The following is an 18446-nucleotide window of genomic DNA, read 5'->3' on the forward strand; positions in this document are numbered from 1 at the left end:
TTACGAAACGGCATTAGCCATACACATCTTTATTAACTCTTGGTTCCCATCTAAAATAACAGTTTTAAGATACAGGGAGGGCTATGATACAAAGTGATGTATGTGAGAATGTAAAACAACTTTTAGTAGGCTTTAAACCACAATGGAATGGTCGCGATGGCTCGTAAAACCTAACATTAACATTGCTGATTCGAGAATTACGTGAACAACAAATCCTAACAACTCACTGCTAAACTTTCCGAAAAATCACCAATTTAAATGCAATTTGTGAAACAAGATCTCTTCTTTTTATCATCCTTCACACGAATCCAAGACCAACAACATAAATTGTCAGTGAACGAACGCAAAAGCGTTCGCCTTGATCAGAAAGAGCTTGGCTCTAGATAAAACTAAACTTGAAATTTACAATAACCAGTCTCTAAATACATCACAAGTTAGAGCTTCTTTCATTTAACCGAGTTCTCCTCAGCCAGTCAAAATTCAGTGGTGGTAGAAACCAGCCGTCTGTGATGGCGCGGCTTGGTACGGAGGTTGAAAACGGACGTGTGCTGGAGCTGAAGGGCTGGTCACAAGATACTGAGGCGAATTGCTTGGTAGCCGCGTCGGTGGCTGCGACGGAGAGGTAAGCTGGGGCGCGGCTGTTGTCAAATACAGAGGTTGCTGCGAGTGACTTATTCTGTAATTCTAAAAAAAAAAAAAACCAAAAAAAAAAAAAACCAGAACAAACAAACAAACAAATGCGTGTTAATCACTTGAAGTATTCAGTGTCCAAGCATACACTCAGTGTTCACACAAGTAAGAAATCTCCGTTTGACCACCAAATGTAATAGATAAGGTAAAGCGCGGAAAAAAAAAAAACAAAAAAAACAAAAAAAAAAAAAAAAACAACAAAAAACTTATGAGCCAGTGTCCGGTTGTTGAAGGGTGGAAAAGGTGAACAGAAAAGCTGCAGCAACTTACCGGTTGAGTAAATTGTGCAAGGAGCGAAGGACGATGGGATATATGCTGGGAGTGTGAGTGAGCGGAAGGAGCGGCCATCAGAGTATTGACGTAAATATCGGAGTTTGAATTGCTGTCCTCATCCTCGATTTCCATGGCGTCACCTACGTGAAAATATACAAGTTATTTATAATCCAACTCCTGTATTTATACAAAAATGTAGTCCACTTGTTTTTCTTTTGAAACAACTCACGCTAGCATCGTCAACCTGTCAAAGGAGTCTTTTACAGGACAAAAAAAAAAGCCATATGTTCAAATAACTGATCAATATCGCGGGATATTTCGCCTCAATTTGCGCGTTATTTGTACTCTACCCAAGTGCAATTGGATGATAACAACTATTATTATCCAACTTAACTCCGTAGAGTACAAATAACGCCATAGACGTGTACAAATATCATGCGGTATTTGTACTCCAGAGAACCGGTTAGAGAGGTTTTCTCGCATCGCGCAAGCGAAGAATGGAATTGAAGCTACGAAAAAAAAAATGGCGGACAATTGAAATCATATTTCTGACGACGAAGAGGTGGAAGGGCTGGCAAATATAGATCCAAGTTTATTACATGAATCAAACGAAGAAAAACAGCTAGATGACCAGGAAATGTCTTCATTTACTGAAGAAAATAGAAACAGCAATACGACAACGCGCCAATTCAGTTCTGCTTCGCTTTCTTCTGTCACGCACTCCCCCTTAAATAAATACTTGCGAAATTCGCACTAAAATAACAATTTGGCGTGTTCGATAATAAATAACTTATTAGACGTTTTATTGTGTAGTATCGCTGAGTATTTTTACTCGCCCTACGGGCTCGTTAAAATACGGCACAACTCGTAAAAATACTCGGCGATACTACACCACACAACGTCTAATAAGATATATTTACTTGCGCGGCATCGTACCCGTTAGTTCCGTTGGTGGATTCGAAGACTCACTGCTGGTGCTGGTACAAGGCGATCTTCCAATTACTGAGGGCGGTTTAGATAGTTTTGGAGTCGAATCTGTGGGTAAATCAAAGTAAGGACATCAAGCTTTACCACGCGAAGTGACCAAGAGCAAAGGACGACAGGTTAGAAATATTTTTTCGAGTTGCACTGCACCTTCACACTCGAAACGTTTGCACAATTTACAACCTGAACGAATTACCTTTTAGCAGTTGCTCCGCGATGAAAGAACTCAGCTTTTCTTGTGCCTTAGCCCTTACTTCCTCCTTTCTTGTCAGCTGCTCTTGTGCGTGTTTCGTTTGAATTTCTATAAACAGATAATCAGATGTTTCTTCCTTCTCTTTGTAAAACAATAAAATAGAACCATACTGCATCTGAAATATCGATGGTTGTGTTGCCCAAAAGCAATCAAAGGTTACTGACCTCTCTTGAGGCGCGAATCTCCATCACCGAACATCGAACTTCTTGAAGAAGTGGTGCTCACTCGTCCATAAGCGCTGTTGGAAATTTTCGTCACTCGATGCAGCGAGCCTACGAAAGATCAGTTCATTAAAAAAAACCTTTCCTAGTAGATGGAACTGATACAGCTCTTGCAATAACAACGAACATCTAGCAGAGTAGTGATACAGCTCTTGCAACAATTGACTTGCGTGACGAGAATGGCCGTTTATTCAAAGGGTATCGAGCAGTACCTTGAATTAGTTTTACCGTGGATGTCTTGAGGTTTTCACTCAAACCCGTGGATGACACCCATGTGCTTTGCTACTCAGATTGAAAAACCCCTCTGTCTGGTCAGAGGTGGGAAATAATAACACAGGTTTACGCACAGATCTTTTTAAGTCTTATTCATCTGACTTTACAGACACAATAAATATTTACCGCTCTTCCTTTCGTCCCTCCCTTACAGCGATGGAAAAAGGAGGAAAGGAAAAAAAAATAAAACTATCAGCTTTCTCCTCAGTGCGATCATCCCTACCTGTAGACTTTTCTTCCATTTCTGGGCTAACAGGCTCCACATGAGGCCCGTTAATTTCACTACTACTAGGAATCGGTCGATGGACAAGGGACGGTGCCGTTGATGGCGAGGTGAGATTCGGAAGGGAAGGCGATTTCATGACGAGATGCGATAAGCCTGACGAAGAGGAACCGTTAGTTACACTTGTCACTCCAGCAGACTGCTGTGGTAATGTCCTCGGCGTGTCCACCGAGAGTCTGTTCCGAGATCGATTGCGATATTCTAGCAATGAAACCTGCCAAAGAACAACACGTCATCAGATACGAGTGTAATTACAGAGATAAAAACTGAATCAAGTTTTGTTGTTGGATCTTGAAATTTTTTGGCGATATCCGGTTCACGACAATACCAGTTAAACAAATTTTCAATTAAGAGTGGAGCGCAATTCGTCATTGTCATTGGTCCAGAAAATTCTCCCCAATTTCTCAAACAATCCGACCCCCGGTTTGCTCATTTGGTTAGAGCGCCGGATTGTGTTGTGCGGGAAGTCGAGGGTTCGAGCCCCGGCCGGACCACTACTCATGGTCTTAAAATAACTGAGGAGAATTTGCTTCCTTTCTATATTATCAAGAAATGGATAGATATTCTAGTCTTCTCGGATAAGGACGAATAAACCGTAGGCTCCGTCTCCTGCAGGGCTAGGGGTAGGAGACGTTAATTTCCCACGCACGAGATTACTGTGTGAGGGATGTCCTCCCCTGGGGTGGGATGGGTGGGTGTGACAGGGCCCCATTTAAACCAGCTATTAGCTGAACTGGGCTACCCTGTATAAATATTCGTAAATTAGTATAATTTCAGAGCTGAGCAAAAAGAGTTTCCAGCAATCTGATTGGTCGAGCGGTTCCTTATATGACGCTACATAAACCGCTCCACGCGGTTTATATAAAATGTTAAAATAAAATGTTAAAATAAAATGTTAATAAATGTTACTAAAATGTTATGATTTAGAAATTTCTCTGTTGTTCAGCTCTGAAATTATACTAAAACAATTATTCGCCTTAGGTTCTGTAAATATTGTCGAATAATCCCCTCGACTTCGTCTCGGGGATTATTCGACGATATTCACCGAACCTGAGGCGAATAATTGTTAAATACAAATACAAATACAAATTAGGGCCGGTTATTCAAAGGGCAGATAACGCTGTCCAACAGATAACGGCACTGTCTACCAGATAGTTAATTATCCAGGCAAGAGCGCTGTTTTCTTTTCGAACAACCTGAACCAAACTGAAAACTAAAAGTAATAGCTTCTTGGTCTCTTGCTTTTTCCCGCGCTTTAACCGATTTACTAGACTATCCTTTGAGTTATCATTGGCTGCTAGCAATTTCTTCCTTTGGTCCGACTGGCTGTTGTGATTTCTCTGGTTTTGGTTGACGTCACTCAATCAAAAGGCGCTCTGATTGGTTGTTGGTTAAGCTTCACTTACCTTTTTCTTTCCTGGTGTCCCAGACGTATCATTACCCTGTGAAAGCTGCAGCACAGGTTGCCCAGGAATAGTTGCGACGACAGACACGGGCGAAACAGCGCCGGCCACCACAAGCGGAGGATATCCCGGTGAAACGACAGGAGCTGCGCTAGAAACCGGTGAAATATTTACAAGCCGAGGATCGCTCGGTCTTCTCTGCAAGATACTAGAGTCGCCTGTTGTTGCCGTAAGAGCATTGTTCTCGGAAATGACTGTCGAATTTGTGGTCTCCACAATGTTTGACGCATTTGAAACGTTCACTTTTAAAAGTAATTCATCTCTGAGCTGAGTTTGTTCATTTGTAGCCGTTAAACCCTCTTCTCTGTGTGGTTGTAAATCGTTCACACTATCTGCTAATACAATCTGCACTTGCTGTTCTAGCGCAGTGGGCGAGCAAACAATAAGAGGCTCGCCACACGCTGGCTCAGTTGGTAAAGTTCTCGCTGAATTTGCAGATTGCTCGGGTTCGGACGACATCTCTTGGTATCTTTTCAAATGCCGCTTCTTCAGGGGTAAAGTATCTAGAGAAAAGTGGATTAAATGGGCTTTTATAATCACGCACAACAATTTACCTCTTCAATCACCCACTTTACTGAATAAGGCATATTTAGGGGCGGCCAATGAGAATCGGAGGAGAGTTGCCAGAGATTTGGAAAAATGAATAAAAAAAGAAGTGCCAGTTTGGGCCAAAGGGGCGGGCACATCTTTGAATAAAGAAATTATTAGAGTCGAACTGTTTGTCCAAAAAGTATAAAAGTCGCACGGATTCTCGCCTACAAAACGACAGGAAGCCTTGAAGCTTTCAAAAGCTACACAAAAATGTTAACCAACCCCTTACTTTAGAAGAGTACATATGGACAGTAAATTGCCCAACAGCGGTAATTTGAATAACTTTTCCTGGGAGAGCAGTTGAGTATAAATGTTACATACACTGCGCGACTGAACTGCCACGCAAGATCTCTACTAACCTACAATTTTTGGCAGCCCATTTCTTCTCAAAGAGGATGGAATTGTTTTACCATTCAAAGGTATATTCATGGGGCTGCTAACGTTAACTTTGAATCCATTGGGGGGTCTTTCGTTGACTAAGTTTTGTCCATACAGGTACTGAAACAGCCACCTCTGAAAGTGCAGCAGAGAGTACAGAACAAAGTTAGCAGAGCTGTCCTTTGTGGCTGACATTTAAACAAAAACAAAACAAACCAACTAAACAACAACAAAGAAACAAACTAAACTTTAAGGAAAAAAATTGGTTTTCGACTAAACATCTTCGAATCTGGTAAAAATTCGATGGAATAGCGCCTTCTTCTGGGCAATTGTCTAAATTGGTATTGGAGCCGCATACCTAGGAAAACATGGTGACCCATGAGGTCGTAACATATCGTTGACCAGTCAAGTCTGCGAGTAAGTCCTACGTACCCACTGCAGTGCAGGAAATTTGAAGGAAACTAAAGGATGAACTGGTTTTCAAAATTTAGATCTTGATACACATATAGTCTCCACTTTACACCAACATCAGTAGAAAATTTTAATAAATACTGGAGTTTTTTAAAAATATCTGGAAATGGAGATATGAATATTTCGAAGGCCAACATACTTCTATTTAACAGAGTTGATTTCTCGACGGTGTAATCACGATTTCATTATTTACTACGTATTTGACAACACGATTTCTTTAACTCAACCATGATCAGTAACAGTTTGAACTGGAAAAAAATCTTAACCCAAGTGTAGTCTAGATACCTTCTTCAAAGATCCATACAGTGGATTAGTTCTTGTTGACCTGTGGCCAAATCTGACAGAGGCCACAGGACTCCCAGGGGCAGGTCCTGGACTTACTCTCTCTGCTGCAGAACCACTGTAACTGCTTGTTACACTCTCCGCACTAGTTGGGGAGCCTGTTTACACAAAAAGCAAAAATAAGTTATTAGAAAGCGCAGGTGTGTAACCGTATCATGCTTTGCTTGCCTAGTCCTTGAGTGCAAAACACTTAACACTACAAAAGGTACCACTTCCCACTACAATTGTGCCAAGGGATTAGTTGTTATTGAAACAACAAACACCTTTTTCGTAAGATTAAATTTCCTTCCTTCCTTTTTTTACTAACTTACCCACCAAAGAAAGCCATCCTTCGATCCAATTACAAAGAGCAAGTTAGTCTATTATAAATTTGTACCAATGGGGTGAACGGGGGAGCGACGGTCAGACCTAGGAGAGAAGAGGGAGTGGGTTCTTGCCTTTCCCCGTTCCCTCCCTCCCCCCGTCCACTCTCACTTTGTAACGTGAACTCGCCCTAATAAGACATCTGCGCTCCAGGCTAACCTACATAATTCATTTCTATATTCTCATCGTCTGTTAAGCAAGGCAATGCACTGATCTTGTCTGAAGAAATGAAAAAGTTGATCAATTTAAATTACCTGTAGTTGATGGACATGGACTAGGGGTATTTCTACCACTGTCCTCAGCCACGTTAACCTCAACCACACATTCTGCGAGTGAATTACTTAAATCTTTTGCGGGCTGCGTACTGTCCGCCGTATTTGATGTACACACTGGTATATCAGCAGCCAAAGGTACAACTTGTTCAGTCGTTACAATGCCATTGTCAGGTGTTGCAGTTGCATCTCGATCAGTTGTACTACTAGCTGTGCTGATAATCACAGGTTTAGTTTCACTTTCTTCTCTAGGCGTAATGGGAGAGTTAGGTAGGGAGGCCTCACTAATATCTGCTGGTTCAGTTTTTACAGAGACAGAAGTATCTTTGATAGGAGTGTCTTTCTTCTCTTCATCCAAAGACTAAAAAGGACGAATTGCATTAGTACTTGAACGATTGCCATGGATCAAATTTTACTTTCTCTAGAAACTGTTGTGCTGCGGCGATGAGCAAGTGAGTGAAAAAATCAGTTGCTTTGTAAACAAAAGGATAAGGATGTAGGTGGATAAACTACCGTGGAGAATGTTATAAAGCAGGATCCAGTTGCAACTAAACGTACAGCTGTACTGCACGATCCATCATCCGATAGCAATTTACCCAGACTTACCCTTTCGAACAACCGGGACTAGTAGATGTTATCAAGGTTCAAGCTTTACTTTTTTCACTAGCATCCACTTTCCACAAAATCACCCCGAATCAAACATAAAAGTCACGAGAATAAAGGAAATAATCACCAGTTAAAGAAGCTCTAGATTGTTAAACAAATTCTTCTCATCTCACCTTAGAAATGTGTAAGAACCAGTGTGGAGAATATGTACACTGACTTTAGGACATAAAAGGTTAATAAACTCTTACCTGTTTAATGTCCTTTGGGAATCTGAAGTTCCTGTTGGGCGATGTGGATGGCGTCACAGAGCTCAGTTCTTGTGTAGTGGGAGTAGATGCAGTGCTGCTGTGGTCATCAGGAGACAAAGGCTCAGACGAACAACTTGACAGCCTCGCTCGCTTTCTTCCTGTTCGTTTCCTGTTCAAGGCCCGCTTTATTCCTTTTATATTTTTGCTGCTGAGCTTGTTCAACGACACATCTTGGCTCACTGGGCTAATCAGCTCGTGCTTGTGTTCTTTTTGAGTTTGTTGCTTGCGCTTCTCTTTCTTCTCCATTTTCTCAATCTGTCTCAGTAAAGCCTCCAACTTTCTCTCCTCTCTGCTTTTTTTGCCTCGCTTTTCGGGGTTGTTCTCCGCATCAGAGTCACTGTCACCCTGAAATATGCAATGAAGGGGGTAAGCTTCTGTAGAAACCGTGTTGCTGCGTTGGTGTGGGGTATCACAATTTTTTTTTTTTACCTGCAAGCTCTGACTGTTACCAAGAGATGCTCCAAGAGGGGACATCTTTTGGGGTGGCCCCGAGTTGCTATCGTCATCATGTGCCTTGAATCTTTTCTGAGTATTACTCTCGTGGTTTTGATTTTGCAACTTCTGGTTGTATTTCATTGCAGCACAACTGTCCTGAGCGCAAGCACAGTCGATCAAACTATGATACTCATCAAACCCAAACTCAAATGGAATGGTGATTTCAGATCCGCTGGGTATCGCACTAGCAGAGAAGATTCCTAGGCACAGCTTTCCACTGAGGACAAAGTGCTTGACCTTAACAAGAAAAAAAAAACAATAACATTAATACACTTCGCAAGTTCAATTTTTTACAAACTTGTTACTCAGTGACCTGAAACCATACAGTTAGTGCCAAAAGGGAAAAACATTAACACTTAACAGAGACTAGCTTCTTATTTCTCCCTTACAACATTGCCCCCTGTATCACACTTCAAGGTCATGAAAATAATGGAAATATCTAAAACTACAGAAACTCTTGATCGTTAAACAAATTCTCCTTGCCAGCACCTTAAGAAATGTATGGTGAACAGTATGGAGAATATGCGTACTGATAGTAAAGTGTAGAGGTCAAGCTGTAAACTTGCATGACATTAATTTTGCACATCTTTCTCTCTAATTTTCTTCAACTCATAAAAAGGATGCAATAGAAGTATTTCTTCTGCCTTGGGACTGTTGAACTCAGATTGCCAGACTGAAAACTTTTGCTGCAAATTTGGTTGCCACTAATTTGATTTAGAACACAGCTAGCAGAGTCGCGCAATCAAATTCATTATACGTAAGCGTGCTCAAAATCCCGATAGTGCACGCTGATAGCGTCGGCAAATCCGACTTCGCCAGAAATTTTTTTTTCGCGCGAGCGGCCATTGTTAGCGCGGGGAAATATAATATATTTCACGACAATAATGGATACAAACAGAAACTCGGCCTACTAGTCCGAAAACGACGACAATGTTTCGATCGTTTCCCTTGGGCTAGAGTTCTTAAATGAGGCAGAAAAAGAGAAAAACAAAGGAAAAGGAGACCCGGCATCAGCGCCGTCACGATTCGGTTTAACTGATGTTGTTGTCCCGGCGTTTTTCGCGTCGGATTTTGATGCACAATTCCACCGACTATGTTCTAAAACAATTGGTTCATGCTTTCAGCTGTGCACTATCGAGTTATGGGGCACGTGGGAAGTTTGGAGAGCACTCAAGAAGCTAGAGTTGCCCTCGGCTATCGCCTCGGGCAATTCTTACGCTTCTTTCGTGCTCTCCAAACTTCCCGCGTGCTCCATAACTCGATAGTGCACGCTAAAGCATAAACCAATTGTTAACTAATTGTCATAATAATCACATTTTCATAGCTTGGAGTGCTGTTGCTAACCCATCAAACTTGACAGAAATCCAAAAATTGGCACAAAAAAAGAAAAAAAAAGAGGTTGCTCTTGTCTGCAAGAGGCACTGTCTCTACTAAAAAATTTCTCTCACCCTAAGGATACTCACCTCTGAGTTTGGAGTGCAGGACCTCCTGGCAAATCTTGCATCATTTCCTTGAGTTCTTGCATCAACACACAGCTTTAAATGGTCCAGTTCAGAGTAATAGAAAACATAGGGACTGCATCTGTGACAACCAAAGGAAAATTACGTCTGTTAACTGCCAAAGCATTTCAGTCTTGCGAGCACTAAGCACACGTAATTCTGCCACAAAACAAGCAGGAGAATATCCTGCTTGAAATACCTTTTGAAGAATGGATTCTCTGATTCAAACTTGGAGAGGAGCATAAGTTTCCCCTATGAGGAAAAAAAAATGTATATAATTATATGATAAACTGAAGTCTACAAGTATTTTGACTGGTTCCTATTTAGGATCTACTGGAGGACAGAGGGGCAGATAACATCATCATTAACCCTTTACACCCCTAACATCAGTATGCCAAGGTTCTTGCTCTTTTTCAGGAACCCAATTCAAGGACTTTCACGGACATTTTGGGGCATTTTCAAGGATCTTGGCTCTCAAATTGAAGGACCTTTTGCATTAAATAGGAGCTAATAGTGATAAAAACCATTGCGTGTATGACTGGCCAAAAAGTCCAACCAGCATGACTTCAAGCATGCATACCAGAGTGATCACGCGCTGGGTAACCAAGGTTATTTCCACTGCACCAATCAGGTACAAAATATAAAAAAATCACATGAAAAACGTCGTAATCGGATGTGAGATTTGAAAGAAAAACTTGTTTTTGCGATTTGTGCTAGAAACTTGCACTTTCAACACCGAAAATAAAAGAAAACTTCAACTTTGATTCAAGGACTTTTCAAAAATTTTCAAGGACCCGAGTCTAAGTTTAAGGGTTTTGAAGTCCTTAAAAACAAAAAATTAAAATTCAAGGACTTTCAAGGAGTGTGGGAACCCTGGTATGCATATTCTCCATACTGTTCTCTATACATTTCCTAAGGTGCTGACAAAGAGAATTTTCTTATCAATCCAGAGGTTCTGTAGTTGTTGATCATTTCCTTTATTCTCACGATCTCAATGTGTGATTCAAGGGTGATACTGTAATGAAAATATTAGATGCTAGTCACTCTTAGATGTTTAAGGGCTGATGGCATTTTGCATTTTTATCATGTAAAACAAATTAAATCCATGTTGCTGTGGGTCTGCAGGGCTCAAAACTAACCGTAGCTAACTAGCCACAGACTGGTAGAAATTCAGTTTTGGCTAGTGGTTTTTTATTTTCACTGGCTAGTTTGGCTAGTAAACAAACTGAAATTGAGATGACATCTAAGCTGTCACTGTTGAGCCCTGGGTCTATACAGTAATACAATGTAGAAGAAGTCAAAATGTGGTAAGATCATCCGAGACAAATTTGGCTGCATCTTTTGTTCCACTCTTCTGTTCTTACAACATTTTTCAATGTAATCTATTACTGAACAGATGCACTGCCCTGTGGAATTTAACGATTAAAAAAATCACTATCAAACCAAACCAAGTTGTACAAACCCATGTGGTCAACTGACCTTGCACTGGACAATAAATTTTTCTTTGTCCATGTCCTCTGTGGCCACGATACCCTAAAAAATGCAGGGAAGAACAATTTGAAAGAAAGAAAAACCTACACAAACCAAAACACCAGGCTATATAACTAAATTTTGCTTTTATTAGAAACTTGTCACACAAAACTAGCATACCTTTCTACTTTTCTGCACTTCAACCACTTTGCATAATTGTTCATTGTTAGCAACAGAGGGCAAGAATCCATTTTCCTGAGAAGAGCAAATGAAAGTTTAAAACACAAGTACCTAACTACAGAAATCCCTAATGAAGCAGGAGAAAATAAGATAACTGTTTTTTCCCAGGCCCAAAACTTTTGTACTTTGAGGTTCAATTTACTTTGTTTGTTTATTTGTTTGTTTCTCTTCTTTCTTTAAATATACCATTTGATTTGACCTTGCTCTTCAATAAGTAGATTAAGTTACAGTACCTGTATGGAATTTACAGCTAGAAGTTCAACCTCCTTGGTGTAGATATTTTCTTTCAGCTCTTCATAGTGGTCAGATGAGTTACACATGTTTTCCCATGCCTCACTCGTTTCCTCGTCAACTGAAGGAAAGACACAAAATATGGGGAAAAAAAAATCAGTGGTGTTACACATTGAAAGTCAATGTATGCATCTAAATAAAGCACTACAGGTTATAGGCCACTCCCACATAGCAAGTGACACTGTTCTTCCATTGGTTTACTGCAGTGAATGCCACAGCAATGACAGAAGTCTAAGAAAATTCAACCTTCACTGGAATTGTAACTGTTACTACCAGGACAAGGTTGTACCTACTTCACTCTGCTGCAAAACCTTATGCTGGAGGAGACAAATTTGTCCTTTGTTCCCCCTGACAATGAAACTGACAATGCAATTCTATCAAGAAGAAAAGAAAAAAAAAATCGAAGGAATGACAAACTCACCAGAGACAAATCCAGGGGGAGGCTTCTGCTTTTGCCTCTGTTATAAAAGAATTTGAGATGAAAGAACTGCATCAATAAATAGAAAACAAAAAGGAATTTTATTACTGGAGATACAATTCTGTCTACACTATCATCACACATGTCACACAATTTTGCAAATTCATATGACACCTTTCAAAGCAATGGGGGAAACTTTGAGGCTTGATAAACTTTTACATTTTGTTTTTCTAACGACCTTGAAATCATTTACTACATGTATGAACCCAAGGAGAAAACTTCCACACACCTTTCTTCTTCTTGGTTTCTTCTCCTTCTCATGGTTTTCAACCTGTTACAAGAAATATAGGATCAAAATCAATGCAATAGTGAAAACCAGAAAGGAATTCCAAGAGAGCTTTACATGTACTTACATGAAGAATGACTTGATCCTTCACCTTGATCTTGTTGGGCCCACGCTTTCTTTTCTGGCTGCCTTTGGCTGTTAAAGTGATTCTTGTTGGTGTATTAGAGATAGCTGTGTATGTTGGCGTGTCCCTGTCTTCTTCACTGTCATCCTCCTCATCATCATCGTCTGACCAAGACAATACACAAAAAGTGTTTAGTATGTCGAGTACAAGACAGTCCAAATCCTAATACTTGCAATTAAAAGAGCTCAGTTTCAATGATCCCTTTTGGTTACCAATATCACATTTTCTTGATATTTCACTTTTCTTTGACGTTATAAATTTCTAAATTTCCCATGACTCAGTGAAATTACCTGAATTTTCTCTCACCATGATGAAATTATTTTCTCCAACTTTTTCCTGACCTGTGGCAACCATGGACTTCAAAAACATTGATAATAGAACCCTACCCTCCTTTAAAAAAAAAAATACGAATTCCTACCACTTTGTTCCTCTCTTTTGCGCTCTTGAATTGCCTTGGCCCTGTCTCTATCTAATGTCCTATTACAAAACAAATTAGTTAAAGCTTTCACCAATTAACCATACAGATTGTTAATTTATCCAAAAATACTGCAATGTCAAATTGACTCATGACAATTTGCAATTTAAAATTTATAATAATAAGAAGCTTCTGAATGATATGCCCTTAAAAAGAGCTACCAATATCTAGTTCCTTCACAAGCAGAGACAGGTGACAGGAAAAACAAAAAGTCCAATTAACAAGACATTGCTTTTACAGGTCTGTTTACCCTTAGGCTGTTCATAATTCTCTCTCAGGATAATTTATAGCTCTGGATAAAATATATTGTATGTGGTAAATGGAAAAAGAGGAAAATTTCCATTTATCATAATTATGTGTACCTGTACCTCTAACTGAACCCGTAAGAGAAAAAAAAAAAAAAAAAAACCATAACAAATTCAACAAACTGTTGATAAAATTAACATTCCTGCTTTATAGAGGAAAAACTTATTTATTCTAAGCATCAAGGCCCTAAATTTATTGAAGGCTCTATCATTCTACAAATTCTAACCAGTTTCTCATTCTCTGTAACTAGTGAAAGCGGTGGGGTTGTGAGTAACCTCTGTTAAGTTCTCACAATTGGAAAGAAGAATCCACAAACCTTGGCTGGCATTGATCACAAAGGTAGTTCTCGGGTACAGCATCTGAACTTATTCCCATGCACTCAATGTGCTGCCACACACTACAAAAGAACAAATGTACAAAAATCATCAGGGATCTGTTTAGAGAGGGAGAGCAGATAGCTTGTGAACTTCTTCGCTAGTTACTCCGCATGGCTTCCTATGTATTCAATTCAAGATGCACAACTTGAGATGATGCAGACCAAATTAAAAACAAGGCAACCAAATCCTTTGATCTACTTTTTCACAATATCTGTCCACCTTGAAGAAGAACTCTTTAACATGTTCAAAAACTCCAATGTTCAATAAAAGGGCATCAGATGGTGGTGAAGCCAAAAAGCCACTAATGTTAATGCCAATGAAATTGAATGCATGGAGCAATTAAGGGCGAGTGACAACAGTGACAGTTTAATAGAGCTTCACAGTGAACCAGTCTCAAAACCTGTACTATTAATGGGGTTAACAACAGATGAAACTCATCAGGCTCAATACCAGAGTCTAAGGACTATGCCCAGAAAATAATTATTGTAAAATAAATACTCACCTGCACTTGTCACAGCAAATCATGTAACCATCATCATGGTCAAACTCACTGAAACAAGAGAAACACCATGAGCAAAACCCTATAACTATATCAACACTTAGTGAAGTTTTCCAAAAACCCTACTCCGTTCATTTAGCTATGAAAAATCTTCAACTGCATCAAATTCCTGCAATGCATTGAGGAAGTCAATGTGCATTGAGGAAGTCAATGAGCCTTAAAATCTGGAAACTTCTTATAACCCCATTGCCCACAGCTACCCCTTCAAAAAACAAACCTCTAACAACTGTCTAAAGAAGGAATTTTTTTTCTGAAGAAGTATCTTTCTCTGGGCTCAAAATGATTTCCTTTTATTCAATCCACCTCCAGTACTCTGTCTACTATCTTGAGTACTATCTTGTGACACTCAACAAGTTAAGATCATCAATTCACCATCATTTTCTATAAAAGAGTAACTCTTCTCACCAAATGCATCGTGTAATCCCATCATCTTCGTCATCCTCATTTCCTGTATCGCCATCCTCAGGCCCCGGACTGTTTGAATCGGGAGGAGTCATAGGTGGAGGCTGCCCATAATTATGATCCTGAAAAAAAAAAAAAAGAAAGAAAAACAATTAAAAAAAAAAAACACACACAAAAAAAGACTTTTACCTGCCTACTTGACAATTTACTGGAGGCAATTGAGGTTCAGGTTAAGAAGTCCAATTACAACAAGCAAGGAAAAATGAAGTTTTGAAAAAGATGTTCCAAAACCTGCAATAATGGGTGGGGATGAACATGCACAAACTTCTTGAAATATTTGAAGCTGGAGGAAGGAGCATTTTGACCTGTCATTCCTTTTTTTATCAATCTCACTGGGAGTTGTCATTTTCCTACTTGAACATTCAGTTTTATGTGCGTGAAAACTTCAAAATAGCTGGTCAAGGGATCCGGTTCACTGTCCTGCAGTATTAGTGGAAGAACAATTTTGATATACACAGAATATATTAACACACCCCAAAAGAGACCATGAAAAAAATGAAAGGTGCTTTAAGGAAATTGTCACGAGCTTGAGAGCATTTGATTTAGCAGAATTTCAGAATGCTACACAAGCAAAAAACTATCTTCATACAGAAAAAAGTTCACAGGAAAGTGAATTCTACACTACCACCTGCAGTGCAGAAATTCAACTCCAGTGTTACCATTCAAGCTCTTCATTACAACCGAATTGCACAGCGTTTGCTACTGTTGAGCAATGCTCTGTACTTATCTTATAAAGGAAACAATCAATTGAAAAGTTTCTCCCAATTAATTTAACAAAAGTAACCAGACCACTGGGCTCAGAATTACACAATAACTTAAATGGCACTTGAAGAGGTGACAAGGTCAACAATATGTATTCCCAAATCTCTGCCTTGGAAGATTAACTTGCCACTTTAGCCATTGTTGGAATAATTGGGACAAAACAAACAAAACCAAACTTTATAACGTAATTTCAGTCTGGAAGTTTGCTGAGGCAATAATTCAATTACAAAACAACAAATCTTACCAAGATATGGGGGATGTGCCGGATAGAGGAAATACTGGGCATTTTTGGCGCAGTGCTAGATTCTGCCGGCTGAGGGCTGAAAGGGAAAGGGGAGATTTAATCAACATGTTAATTACATTTGTCTGAAAGTTAAGACCATCAATTTGCTCATTTTCTTCTGTCTAATGACTCTAGCAAGTAAAGTTATGTAAGAGCGTGTAAGTTCAAGCACAGAGCCCTTCAAAATAGAGTTTAGAGTGACGAGATGAACAATGACAGATGACTTCGAAAGGGAAGCTTGGCGTAACCAAGAGACCCAAAATCAAAACATAGTAATTAAAACGAGGAGATGATATTGGATCTTGGATTGATCAATGTAACTTGAAATAACATTCACAAAAAAAAAAAAAAAAAAAAAAAAAAAAGTGGTTTAGAGTAAAAGCATTTGGTACAAAGGCCAACGATGCCATATCACTTTCACATTCCACAGTGTCAACTTAAGTGTATCTTGTTACAGAATTGAATAAACAAGATGTATTAAAACATTAAAAAATGTAGATGCAAGACCATAAAGAGAAGCAGCAGCTGAACACTCCAAACAATGTAATAATAATAAAAAAAAATACACAGGCCATTGAGATCTAGACAGAGAACTTTGTCCAGTAATCAGGGAACTCTACCATATCTGACATAATTTTATGGAAAGGCTCTATTAATAATTCAATAAAATATAGACGGCTCACAAGACATGTCTTCTAGTTATTACAAATGCTGTTTTTGTCAAATAGAATCTTGTACTGCCTATCTTGGTTGAGACATTGCCACACAACACTTTCACTTTTAAGTGCCTCAAACTTGAAAACTGCTCTAGGGGGGAAGTCAAAACAGGGTCAGGTGACTGAGGTTATATATCACACCAGACAAATCAAAATTGTCAAGTTGTGGTTTACTCTGCATAATTCCAAGACACTCTACGACTAATTTTTCAATATAAATCACAACAGTAGAGTAAACAATAGTGCTCTGAATGATGAAAAAGTTTGGAACAAAATATCCAGTTTGTCTGACAAATAGGATTAAACAGTAATTGCTCATTAAAAAACAAGAGCAGTTCTATTAATTCTTAGGATTCTTCTCTCTGAAAATGTCACACAAGAGGAGATCAAAAGCCTGTTTCATCTATTTTTGTAGTGCCAAGGAATGTCACTTGTCAATCTGTTATGACAATAACTATTTTCTATTAAAATAGCCAAGCCACTAGCATCATGGGATGTCAAAAACACATTAAACGAATACATATGGAGTAAACAAAATTACAACAAAGGACTCGGACAGTGGACTCCCCCAAGTGGGGGGTAAGACATTTGAAATACATGGTGTTTTGCAATAGATTACTTCACAGTAAAAAAATCTTTGTAGTACATAGGGAAACATTTCAACCTGCTGTGAATAGCACTGCTTATTTCCTAAAAGTGGAGTTATTTTCAGTTCTGAGGGTGCAATAGTCTACAGTATGAAACCCAAAAGTGAAATGCAACAGTCTTCAGTTATCACATTAAATGTCCTTATCTCTTAAACTCAACCACAAGTTATTGTTTGAATCCACACACAAAAATCATCACAAAGTACAATAACCAAACTATACGAGATTCTCACATCCTGCTTAGAAAAAAAAAAAAAATAATAATCTTAAGTTCTTCTGGACTAACACCACTTGGAGACAGATTACCCTAAAATGCAATGACCTATTCTATTTCATTTCCTTCTCCAATGTCGAAATGCCCTATTAAATCACTAAAGCATTACCTCAAAAAGATAAACATGTAGAGAAAGTCTGACACATTGAAACTAACTGTAAACTTATTATTCATTTCCCATAACTTTACTACTTTAACCTTCTCAAATAGCTAGTACATAATAGCAATCAGTCTATTCCCATAATGATGGAATGATCTTATTCGGTAATTCTGTGACATAACTTTCACACCAAAGCCTCATTCGTCGATAAAGTTTAACACGTACAACTACATTGCTGTTTTGTGGAAGAAAAGAAGTTCTAACATTTACAAGGAAATTCTCTTGGGTGACCTAAGATGTTCTAGTATAGTATTTTTTCAGGGGGTTATGATATAAATCAGGACAACATTTTGAATGTTATTATTTTTTTTCAATCACTTGACCACCATGCAGAGTAACTCTCAGATAAGAGAAGAAATCTTTCTGAGTTAAAAAAAAAACAAAAAAACAAAAGCATTTAAATCCTGCACGTACACAGGGCAAGGGGAATTAAATTACTCACTCTGATCCTGCAGTCATAGGCTCGTAGGTCTCTGGAGGTGTTGGTTCGATAAGAGGATGGAAGCTCATTACTTTTTATCTGCATGATTCATCAGAAGATGGAAGTTTAACTGCCATTAAATAAGAAGCCATGGTCTGCCACTGCATTTAGGCACACAACCAAACCTTTGAGACAAACACCAGAATTAAATTTTGGAAAGTAATTTTTGGGTCACCATTGACAGACATATTGGGTATTGTAACAAGAAAACATCTGGCTGAGTACACCATGGTCTTGACATGAATTTGTATGGAACCTATGATAATGTTCAATGTATATTTTGTTTAATG

General features: G+C 39.0%; 1 protein-coding gene and 1 long non-coding RNA gene across 5 annotated transcripts in view; one reads left to right on the forward strand and one right to left on the reverse strand.

Annotated features, from left to right (window-relative positions):
- LOC111335647 (uncharacterized) overlaps positions 1–18446 on the reverse strand; it is a 24013-nt gene continuing 5567 nt past the window's right edge. For 2 of the 4 annotated variants that reach the window (XM_088761969.1, XM_022941630.2), the window contains exons 2-27: positions 18118–18281; positions 15840–15915; positions 14777–14895; positions 14315–14362; positions 13752–13832; positions 13073–13131; positions 12598–12758; positions 12474–12515; positions 12188–12224; positions 11709–11827; positions 11416–11490; positions 11245–11298; positions 9965–10017; positions 9730–9847; positions 8201–8503; positions 7712–8116; positions 6840–7218; positions 6166–6320; positions 5391–5544; positions 4384–4943; positions 2918–3191; positions 2365–2472; positions 2144–2248; positions 1900–1998; positions 961–1103; positions 1–684 (exon numbers count right to left, since the gene is read on the reverse strand). In XM_088761969.1, coding sequence (XP_088618095.1) covers positions 481–684; positions 961–1103; positions 1900–1998; positions 2144–2248; positions 2365–2472; positions 2918–3191; positions 4384–4943; positions 5391–5544; positions 6166–6320; positions 6840–7218; positions 7712–8116; positions 8201–8503; positions 9730–9847; positions 9965–10017; positions 11245–11298; positions 11416–11490; positions 11709–11827; positions 12188–12224; positions 12474–12515; positions 12598–12758; positions 13073–13131; positions 13752–13832; positions 14315–14362; positions 14777–14895; positions 15840–15915; positions 18118–18185 — 3999 coding nt within the window. In that variant the 5' untranslated portion in view covers positions 18186–18281 and the 3' untranslated portion in view covers positions 1–480. The remainder of the gene's footprint in view (positions 685–960; positions 1104–1899; positions 1999–2143; positions 2249–2364; positions 2473–2917; positions 3192–4383; positions 4944–5390; positions 5545–6165; positions 6321–6839; positions 7219–7711; positions 8117–8200; positions 8504–9729; positions 9848–9964; positions 10018–11244; positions 11299–11415; positions 11491–11708; positions 11828–12187; positions 12225–12473; positions 12516–12597; positions 12759–13072; positions 13132–13751; positions 13833–14314; positions 14363–14776; positions 14896–15839; positions 15916–18117; positions 18282–18446) is intronic. The other 2 variants (XM_088761970.1, XM_088761971.1) reach the window with 2 other exon arrangements.
- LOC148729862 (uncharacterized) overlaps positions 18268–18446 on the forward strand; it is an 867-nt gene continuing 688 nt past the window's right edge. Inside the window, exon 1 of the long non-coding RNA XR_016002008.1 lies at positions 18268–18403. This is a non-coding gene — a long non-coding RNA (uncharacterized LOC148729862). The remainder of the gene's footprint in view (positions 18404–18446) is intronic.

This window comes from Stylophora pistillata, chromosome 5 (genome assembly GCF_964205215.1).
Source record: "Stylophora pistillata chromosome 5, jaStyPist1.2, whole genome shotgun sequence".
In the NCBI taxonomy this organism is placed as follows: Eukaryota; Metazoa; Cnidaria; class Anthozoa; order Scleractinia; family Pocilloporidae; genus Stylophora; species Stylophora pistillata.